Here is a 10,168-nt window from a genome sequence, read left to right as displayed (position 1 = left end):
AGGAAGCTTGCTTCCTCAAATATTTACTGTGCATGGTAGTGAGCACAAAGAAAAGATTTAATGTTAAAAGCTTTGCCCAGGCAATGCTCCTTTGACAAGTTCCCTCCTTAGCTCTCCTTGGGAAGATCTGAAAGGTTCAATGACCCCAGCAAAAGCTCCTGCAATGGCTGCCTGCCAGCAGAGCAGGGCTGTCAGCTGTGAACCAAGTGTTGCCACAGGCAGCAGCTTAGCCAGGGCAGCAAATCAGGAGCTAGGAAGGAGCTGATCTGAAGGCCAAACCTCCTTAGCTCCTTCCAAGAGCACTGCAACAATTCCTCATTCCAAGGAGGTGCAGTGCTGGACACTAGAGCTCTGTGTGAGGACTGGACACAAGTTTGCTCCCACGGAGTGCCGTGATGGTTTCTGCAGGAGCTGTGGGCTCCTGTGCCTGCCGGACACCATGAGGAGAGAAGGAGCCGAGTACACTGACACACCTTTGCCTTGAGCATAGCCCGGCCTTGACCAAACACACTGAAAGGTTCCCCCTTGGCCCATGTCTCGAAACGCCAGGTCAGCTGTTTGATGACTCCAGTTGGTTTGGTGTAAAAAAATTTCCCTCAGAAATACTAGTGTCTTGGGGTGACTTTATGATGTGTATTCCTTATCGCTGCCCTATGCCCAGAAATTAATTTTTGTGCCTTTTTATGCCTTTAAACTGAGCCTGAGAAGGGGAAGGAAAAACTGAGCAAAACTTTTTCAAAGCAGTTTGCAGCTTGTTCAAGGTCACACAGAGATAGCGACTTTTTTTCCAGCTGCGGCAGGGGAGGGAGGAGGCACCCGGCTCGCGGCTGCCCGGTCAGACAAAAATGCCCCTATTCAAACAGTGGGTGTGCAAGTAGACATGAAGTTTCACTGTCTTTTCTAGGATATTTTAGAAAGATCTAAGAGAATATTGCAGGAGGGAGCAGGTGCCTAATTTTGTCTCCAGAGGAATCCCCAAAGGACACATCACTCTGCTGGTGATGGCAGGAAACCCCATAAGCTCACAGACTAGTTTTCCCTGACACATACCAGCCTTCCCAGGCTTTACTAGGCTGGGATTTAAACCATAGCTAAGCACTTGCGTGCACCGGGGATTCTGCTTCAGACTCTGAACTTGCGCAGCCGCTCCTTGGGCGCTGTTTGCCCCCAGGCACAGCGGTGGGTGCTGCAGCAGCTGTCCCGCACACAGGGCTCTGGAGCCTCCCCGAGGCCGCCAAGGACTGGAGGAGGCCACGTGCCCGGGATCTGGTGCAGCACCGTGGGGCTGTGGGGGATGCTTTGGTCTCTTTGGGGCGGGGGGTGGGGAGCAGGGCAAATGGAATCAAGATGAGACAGGGATCAACCAGCGCCACGCCAGGCAGCGATTTTTCCTACCGGGGCTCCTCTGAGTTTAGCGAGCTAATGAGGCCTGCGGAGCAAACGAGACCCGGGAGCGAGGAGGGAAGGGCTGGCTGGGAAGGAGTCAGATAAAGCCCTTGCAGGCATTTCTCTTTCTCAGGGGCTCCTGGGGAGACAAAGGAGACAAGAAGGATGTCCCATCTCGTGACACTCCCTTTTTTCCTTCAGGAGCTGTACCACAGTCACTGCGTAAGAGAGTTTCCATCGTGATCCCTTTGATGCCAGGGAGCACAAAGAACTTGGAACCTTGCCGGAGTCCAGCCCTGCCTGCCTATCTTGGAGCAGAGGGGAAAGACGAAGAAGTATTTGGGCGGGGCTTGAGCCGAAATGGCATTTTGCCGCTTCTGATTTCCTCCCAGCTTTTGCAGCGGGGCGACCACTGCGTCCCTGCAAACCGCTCCCCTTTCCAAAGCACATGCGGGCCTGGCTGGCAGCTCCGGCTTCTCGAAGGGGCTGCTGCCGTTGGCAACAGGAGCTGTTGTTGAAATTTTCGCGTTGCTTAACCCCCCCTGCCAAAGGCCACCGAGTGGCTGAGGAAGGACACAAAAAGATTACCCTGGAGGAAGGGGACCAAAAGCTTGGAAAAGGATGAAAGAAAGGCTCCGATGACAACGACAAGAACAAGATTTATTTTTGACAGCAAATTAACACCTGCCGCCCTCCAGCCCTCCCAGATTCGCAGGCCGAGCGGTGCTGCTTCCGTGCCTGAGGTGCTGGCACCCTGGGGAGAGAAACCAGAAAGCCGCGGTCAGCCGGACAGGGCTCCTGTCCCCCCTGTCCCAGCACGGCCTGTGCCCGGGCCAGGCTGCTGGCGGTGCCAATTCTCCGTTTCTAGAGGAGAGCAGCATGGCAGGCCACGTTCCACCTCCTCCACTTAAACACGGCAGAGCAGTCTCCTCAGCAGCTGCAAGAGCGGGATGCTCGTGTGCCCGCTGCCGTCTGCCGGAAGCCCTTCTGCCACCCGTTGCTGTGAAGCCGGGTACCCACCTCTGGAGACCTGCTGCCAGGAGAGGAGCCGATCCCGCACGAGGTCCTCGTCCGTCTTGAAGGCGATGGCCCCGCAGACCGCGGCCCCCCGGGGTAGCGCCGGCACCGGACGCACTCCACACACAGGGGGCCAGCGCTTCCCCACGCGGTCCGGGCACCCGGTGCAATCTTCCTGGAAAAAGCAAAGAACGATTGCATGAAAGTCAATTCAAAACAAGACCTGGAAGCAAGAAAAAACGTCAAAGGTTATCACCATATCACGGGCCTGGGGAGGGTCTGAGCACTCCATGCAAGCATTAAGGCTCTCCCACGGCTGGGGAAAAACCCCACCTTTCCCACGCGTAAGCCCACCCCTTCCTCAAGGGCCCGCAAAGCAGACCAGCAGGGGCACGCCTTCGGAACCCGCCCCCCTCTGCTGCCCCCCGTCCCTACGGACGGATGCTTTTGCCAGGCTGGCTCCCCCCGCCCCAGCCCGGGCCAGGCTGGGTGGCAGAAGCTGTCAGCAAGGCCGGGCGCTGGCTCCCCCTGCACAGCATCCGTGCCCTGTCCCGCCAAAAAGCAACTTGGCGGCCGGCGGAAAAATTAATATTCCCCGGCGCTGCCAAGCGGGGAAGCTCCGGCGCCTGGCCCGGCCGAGCCCTGCCACGCCTGGAACCACGAGCATCCCCCCACCCCTCCGCCGGCTGTGGACTCATCTTGATTCCGTCGGGGCGCAGAGCGTGTCCTCCAGGAAGGGGCCGCAACCAAAGCCAACCGGCTTTGCCCCGCCAGCGGCCAGCTCGAGGACGGTGTTGTCCGGCTCCAGGTCGTGCTCCAGAAGAACACCCCGGCGGTGCCTCGGCTTGCGGGGACATCACGATGCCATTGAGCTGCAGGGGGATGTTTCCCCTTTTCCAGTCCGTGGCAACTTCACCGCACTGCCACGACTTCTCCAATAGGATGGGGAGCACTGAGCCGCTTCCTCCACAAGGCGCCGAGGACCAGCGGAAGCATCTCCTCGGCTGCGCTCTCTCCTCCGTGCCACGGCCGCAGGGAAACGCTCTGCCGTTTTCTTCGAGCGCCCCGAGACGCGTGCAGCTGGTGCTTGCTGGGCTCCTGGATCCTACTGTGCAGAGGGATGGATCTCTGCTCTCTCCTGGGCCAGGTGACGGTCCTGCAGCCAAGAATGCTCAAACAGGTCTTCCAAGGACGGCCTGTGCGCGGGGTCCATGGATAAACACCACCGGATGAGGTGCTGGCACTCTGGGGAGAGAAACGGGAAAACGCTGCTCAGCGGGACAAGGCTCCTGCCCCTGCTCTCCCAGATTCCACGGTGCCCAGGCCACACTAGGAGCGCTCGGAAGCTGCACCCCAACCTTCCCGTCGATCCTCCCTTTCGGACGAGAGCAGCCCAGAGGCACACGTGCCACCTCCTCCAGCTAACCCCAGCAGATCAGCCTCCTCCCTAGCTGCAAGAGCAGGACGCCTGTGTGCCACCTGCCCTCTGCCAACCACGTCCTTCCCCCCCTCCCCCCATGCCGTGAAGGCGCATCCCCACCTTGAGACACCCGGGGCGGGAAGAAGAGCTGGCCCCGGATGATGTCCTCATCCGTGTTGAAAGGAAGGTGCCCACAGACCAGCTCATAGAGCAGGATGCCCAGGGACCAGATGGTGGCTGGCTGGCCATGGTAGCAGCCAAAGAGGATCCACTCCGGCGGGCTGTACTCCGGCGTGCCTACGGGACACGGGCGCAGCTCATCAGGCCCTGATGAGTGCTGCTCCCTCCCAGCCAGCTCCCGTTCCACAACAGGCAGCCCTCGCCCCGCCGGAAAGCAACTTGGCTGCAGCCGGCTGCAGAAGGATTTCCCCTCGCTCCCTCCCTCTTCCCCCTCTGCCAGCAAAGGGGGGAATCTCTGCTGCCCGGCTGGGCCCCGCCTTTGGGCTCACCTGACATTCGGGTGTAGAAGGTGTCCTGGAGGACCGTGCCGCACCCGAAGTCGATGAGCTTTGCCTCGCCGGTGGCCAGGTCGACGAGGACGTTCTCGGTCTTGATGTCGCGGTGCAGGACGCCGCGGCTGGTGCAGTGCCGCACGGCCTCCAGCACCTGGCGGAACAGCCCCCGCGCCACGGGCTCCGTCAGGAAGCCCCGCTCCTCCAGGAAGTACCAGAGGTCCTGACAGCGCTCCGGACGCTCCATGACCAGCGCGAAGCCGTCGGGCAGCTCGAACCAGTCCAGGAGCCGCACCACGCCGCGGAAGCCAGGGCGCGACACCATCCAGAGCAGCGCCAGCTCCAGGGGCACAAGGGCGCCGTTGTGCTGCGGGGGGGACCGCGATGCCGTCAGCGGGGCCGATGCTGCGCCGAGCCTTCGGCACCCCGGCCCGGCCCCACCGCCGCTCGCCATTGCCCGGCCCGGGACGCTCCGCGGCCCCCGCTCACTGCACGCTCGCTCCCCTCGCAGCGTCCCGGCTCCCACCCTCCCGGGCCTCGCCCTAGCCCCGCCCGCCACGCCCCGCCGGCTTTCACTCACCAGCCGCGCCCACTCCGGGATGCGATCGCGGGACACTCGCTTGATGGCCACCTGCAAGTCAAGGCGAGCGGCGGGCTGAGCTCGTCGCCCGTCGCCCGTCGCCCGCCGCCCGCCGCCCCCCTCCGACCCGGCCCCACTCTTACCGGGGCGCCGTCGGCGAGCCGGGTCCCGGAGTAAACGCTGCCGCAGCCGCCGCTCCCCAGCAGCGGGCCCTGCCGGTAGAGCTGCTCCAGGGGAGGCTTCTCCGCCCGTGCGGGCGGCACCGCGCTCTCGGCATTCTGCCCGGGGCCCCCGGGCGCTGCTGCTTCCCGAGCCGCCCCGGGGCCGGCGGCCGAGCTGACGAGCGGCGGAGTTCGGAGCGGGGAAGCTGCCGGCGATGCTGCGGACGACGCTGCCGGGGACGGGGCGGGAGCCGGGCGGCAGCGGGGCGGCTCCGGGCGGAAGCGCCGGAGGGGCCTCGTTCGGGGCCGGGGCCGGGCCAGGGCCCGCGCCAGGCGGAGCCAAAAGAGCGTGCTGCTCCGCCAGCACCAGAGCGAGCGGCACTTCCAGCGGCGCCGCTGCCAGTACGGAGAGAGCCCGGCGGAGGCGGCACCGCGGCGGGCCGGGCAGGGGCGGGCAGGGGGCGGCCCCGCCGAGGGGCGGCAGCGGGGCGGCTCCGGGCGGAGCCGCGGGAGGGGCCTCGGCCGGGGCCGGGCCAGGGCCCGCGCCAGGCGGAGCCAAAAGAGCGTGCTGCTCCGCCAGCACCAGAGCCGCTGCCAGGACGGAGAGAGCCCGGCGGAGGCGGCACCGCGGCGGGCACGGGGCGGCCCCGCAGAGGGGCGGCCCGCGGGACGCGGCATGAGCCGCGCTGGGAGAGGCGGAGACAGGGACGGGACGGGACGGGACGGGACGGGACGGGAGTGAGTGGAGTGTGAGAGGGAGAAGGGGACGGAGAGCGAGCGGAAATCCGAGTGGAAAACCGATCGAGAGAGGCGCTGCTGCTGCTGCTGCCGCTGCTGCTGCCGCTGCTGCTGCCGCTGCTGCTGCCGCTGCTGCTGCCGCTGAGCCGCCGGAGCGCGCGGCCGTTCCGTTCGTCCGTTCCCTGCGCGAGCCCACCGGAGGAGCCGGCGCGCGCCCCGCGGAAGGGAAGAAGCAAACAAAGAAATAAATGCCCGTGAAAGAAATAACCTAATAAATCAATACAGAAATAAAGAAAAGTGTGGGCTTGTAGCTTTCTTCTTCCTTGGGTGAGATGAAGCATTTCACCGGGAAGAGTTCCCTGTCCTGATGGTTGTGCGAGAGTGGACAGGAGTGGAGCCTTTAATTTTCAGGTAGAAAAGATAAATCGTGTCAGTAATGTCATCTCTTTTCATCCTCTGTTGAGACAGTTGCAGGCTGCCAAAAGACAGAGTCTGCAATGTGGAACTTGGTCCCAAGCTTCTTTTTCTGCCAGAGGATGAGGAGGGGAAGTATCCCAGAATCACGGAGTCACGGCATGGTTTGGCTTGGACGGGACCTGAAAGATCACGTCGTTGCAAGCCCCCCTGCTGTGGCTAGGGACCCCTGGCACTGGAGCAAGGGCTTGTCTAGAGCTCCATCCAGCCTGGCCTTGAACACTGCCAGGGAGGGGGTAGCCACACCTTCTCCGGGCAACCTGTGCCACGAGAGTCATTTTTCTGAATACCTCATCTAAACCTACTCTCTTTCCGTTTGGATCCATTCTCCCTTGTCCTGTCCTTGCCTGCCCTTGTCCAAAGTCCCTCTCCAGCTTTCTTGTAGGTTGCCGTCAGGTCCTGGAAGGCCACGGTTCCGTCGAGCCTAAGCCTAAGTGTCTTTTGCCGGCTGAAGAAGCCCAGCTGTCTCAGCCTTTCCTTGCAGGAGAGGTGCTCCAGCGCTCGCTAAATCTCGGTGTCCCCCGTCCGCACGTGCTCCAGCCCGTCCGTGTCCTTGCCGTCCGTGCTGGGGAGCCCGGCAGAGCCGGATGCAGCGCTGCAGGTGCAGTGTCGCCGGCGTGGAGGAGACACGGCCCTGCCAGCGGCTCCGGGAGCCAGCAGTTGGCGACTGGCCGCCCGCTTGCCAGAGAGCCGGGGCCTTTGTGCCTCCCCTGCTCCCCGCGCCTTTCCCCGCCGCTCCCTCGCTCCCTCGCTCGGGGGAAATCCACCCTCTGCCGCCCCGCCCCGCTGCCCCGGGGGCTCCCCGGCGCCATCTTGAGGGCCCCAGGCCTCGGCCTCACCAGGCTCACCCGAAGGCCGTGGGGACACAAACACACGCACAGAAAGTGCCCTAGGGTTCCAAGGTCAAGCTTTTGCCTACGGCATCAGTTTGCTTTCAGACTGTGGACGAGATTATAAAATCACCAGGAGGAAAGAGCATGAAAAAGTTCTGCTTGGGCAGTACCTCAAGGCTTTGAGGGAGAGGGTTTGTGGTGCTTCCTCGCTCACAGGGAGCTGCAGGAAGTAAAACTAGAAATAAACTAGTAATAAACTAGTAAAAATAGTCATAACCCCGTATTAATTGGAAGGAAAACCTGAGGAATTGGCAGCTAGCCCCTCAGAAACATGAGGAGCAAAAGCCAGTCTTCTACCTGAGAGCTGCCTGGGCAGGGGCAATTCTTCCGATTGCATCAGCGTGGCCGTGGCTAGAAAGGGCAGCGAGGAGAGGAATTCAGCGTCTCCTGGCAGCCCCTGAAATCCCAGCTCTCACTTGCGTGCACCGGGGATTCTGCTTCAGACTCTGAACTTGCGCAGCCGCTCCTTGGGCGCTGTTTGCCCCCAGGCACAGCGGTGGGTGCTGCAGCAGCTGTCCCGCACACAGGGCTCTGGAGCCTCCCCGAGGCCGCCAAGGACTGGAGGAGGCCACGTGCCCGGGATCTGGTGCAGCACCGTGGGGCTGTGGGGGATGCTTTGGTCTCTTTGGGGCGGGGGGTGGGGAGCGCCCACTCCGGGATGCGATCGCGGGACACTCGCTTGATGGCCACCTGCAAGTGGGGAGAGAAACCAGAAACAACGCCCATATTTAATGTGACTCCTCCTGGGAAATCATAGAATCACAGAATGATTTATATTGGAAAGATCCTGAGAGATTTTCTACTTCCAAAGCCCTGGCTGTGGGCAGGGACATCTTCCACTAGACGAGGTTGCTCAGGGCTCAATCCAACCTGGCCTTGAATGCTTCCAGGCTTGGGGCATCCACAGCTTCTCTGGGTAACTTGTTCCCTGTACCTCAGCAGCCTCCCAGTAAAGAATTTCTTCCTAGAAACTTGCAAAAGAGAGTAGAACTATTTCTGTAAATACAACAGCAACAAAAGGAGGGCTGAGGAGAATCTCTGCCTTTTAGTGGATGTGGGGGGAAACATAGAACAAAGCATGAAGAAAAGCCTGAAGTACTTAATGCACTCTTCCTTCCCTGGGTGAAGACTGTCAGGATGGGCAGGCCCAGGGAGTGGTGGAATTAAATGGAATTAAATGCAGTTGGTGGCTGGTCCCAAGTGGTGTTCCCCAGGGCTCAGCACTGGGGCCAGTCGTGTTTCATATCTTTATCAATGATCTGGAGGAGAGGATCAAGGGCATCTCAGCCAGTTTGCAGATGACGCCAAGCTGGGTGGGAGCGCTGATCTGCTGGAGGGTAGGAAGTCTCTACAGAGAGATCTGGCCAGGCTGGATCATGGGCTGAGGTCAGTTGTATGAGGTTCAACAAGGTGAAGTGTCCCGTCCTGCACTTGGGCCACAACAACCCCACGGAAGGCTACAGGCCGGGGGCAGAGTGGCTGGAAAGCTGCCCAGCAGAAAAGGAGCTGAGGGTGCTGCTTGGCAGTGGCTGAACGTGAGCCAGCGTGTGCCCAGGTGGCCAAGAAGGCCAATGGCATCCCGTCCTGGGATATGCTTTAGTGGTGGCCTTGGCAGTGTTAGCAGCCTCAGGTTATTGGGGGGACTCTGTGATCTTAAAGGTCTTTCCCAATGGAAACAGTTCTGTGATTCTAAGCCTCCATTCCTTGTTTTGAAGGATGCAGTCCCAAACAGACCCACATTTGTGTTCTTAAGGAATTTAGCATCTACCTTTCCGTGCAAGTAAGAGGAATCAGGCTTTAAATGCTCTCAAAACACTTTTATTCCTTGATCTTAAGCTGTGTGTTTGAATTGAGGAGATTTTGTACAGAAAGGTTGGACCAGAAGATAAATGCAGGCAATTTAGCTTCAATGGCACTTGTTTCATCTGCTTTTCTGCTTCCTTTCCCCATGGGGGGCAGATTTGGGAGTATTTGTCTTGTGCTTTTGAGTTCTGGCCCAGACTTGCTCATGGATGTGCTGTAAAACCTTAGCTACCCCTTTCTACTGACAAAATCTTGCAGGCTGGTGGGAATTGCTAGAGACAAGGCTTATAAAGCAGTCCCCAGTATGATTAGCCCAGTGTCCCTGCTTAAATCCAGGCCTGCTTGTATTAAAAAGGAGCAAACTCTTCTAACCACCCCGCCTTTTATTTGTAGCTCTTGGGGCAAGTCCTGTGTGCCATTCCAACTCTTTGTTATCAAATGTGTGAAGTGATGTTGCTGCTGTAGCAGCAGCCTGAGTTCCGTGGGAACAACTCCAAAGCACTGTCCTGGGTCCCACTGCAGTGGGCAAGGTCAGAGACTTGCCTCTGCTGCCATGGGCATCCTGCCATGGGGAGAGCAGCTGCTGGGGCTTCCCCCATTCTGCTGACAGCAGTCTGCCTCCAACATGTGGACTGTATGGCCATGATTTTGACAGAATGTGCAAAATGCATCATTTGAACATTTTTTATGTTGCTCTAACATGACCTGACTTGAGCAGTTTGGTAGGCAGGACACCCTGTGGGCAGGGCCATGGCAGGGATGGGTGGCTGTCACTTGCACTGGCAGTGTTATTTTTCCATGCAGGCTCCTGATGCTGCGGGGCAACGCACCAGCAGCTGTGTGGGGCCCAGCGACCAGCAGCACACCGAGGAGACCCTCATCTGCACAGAGCCCATCGCCCCTTTGCTCCCCCCATGGTGGCACAAGACAATTCCGCCCCAGGTGAAGGGCTGCAGCAGACTGGAGACTCCTTCAGCCAGGACTCGTTGCAATCTCCTTCCTGCAGCTGTGCCCGGAGGATGTTGGCCTGCAGCGGCGGTGCTGATGGCCAGGAATGCTGCTCGGCTCAGGGAGGCAGAGTGGGTACAAAAGCTGCACTCAAAGCGCTGATCGCGAGACCCCAGAGCCGCTGGCAAGTGCAGCAGCTCTTCTTCATTCCGTGCAAGTGAGAGCCCAGCCTTAGA

The 10,168-nt window shown here is 60.2% G+C and overlaps 1 protein-coding gene across 1 annotated transcript; it reads right to left on the bottom strand.

Annotated features, from left to right (window-relative positions):
• Positions 1–1,122: 1,122 nt before the first annotated feature.
• On the bottom strand, positions 1,123–9,880 carry LOC138106995 (serine/threonine-protein kinase pim-2-like). The gene is made up of 10 exons (XM_069008325.1): positions 9,815–9,880; positions 7,834–7,871; positions 5,660–5,762; positions 5,059–5,472; positions 4,333–4,966; positions 3,944–4,120; positions 3,513–3,648; positions 3,161–3,242; positions 2,407–2,578; positions 1,123–1,157 (listed from the first exon to the last, which is right to left on the bottom strand). The coding sequence occupies exons 1-10, from the start codon at positions 9,878–9,880 to the stop codon at positions 1,123–1,125; spliced, it is 1,857 nt and encodes a 618-aa protein (XP_068864426.1).
• Positions 9,881–10,168: the final 288 nt, after the last annotated feature.

Source organism: Aphelocoma coerulescens, chromosome 3 (genome assembly GCF_041296385.1).
Source record: "Aphelocoma coerulescens isolate FSJ_1873_10779 chromosome 3, UR_Acoe_1.0, whole genome shotgun sequence".
In the NCBI taxonomy this organism is placed as follows: domain Eukaryota; kingdom Metazoa; phylum Chordata; class Aves; order Passeriformes; family Corvidae; genus Aphelocoma; species Aphelocoma coerulescens.
Note: the sequence above shows the minus strand (reverse complement) of the source record. Positions and strands in the feature narration are given on the sequence as shown.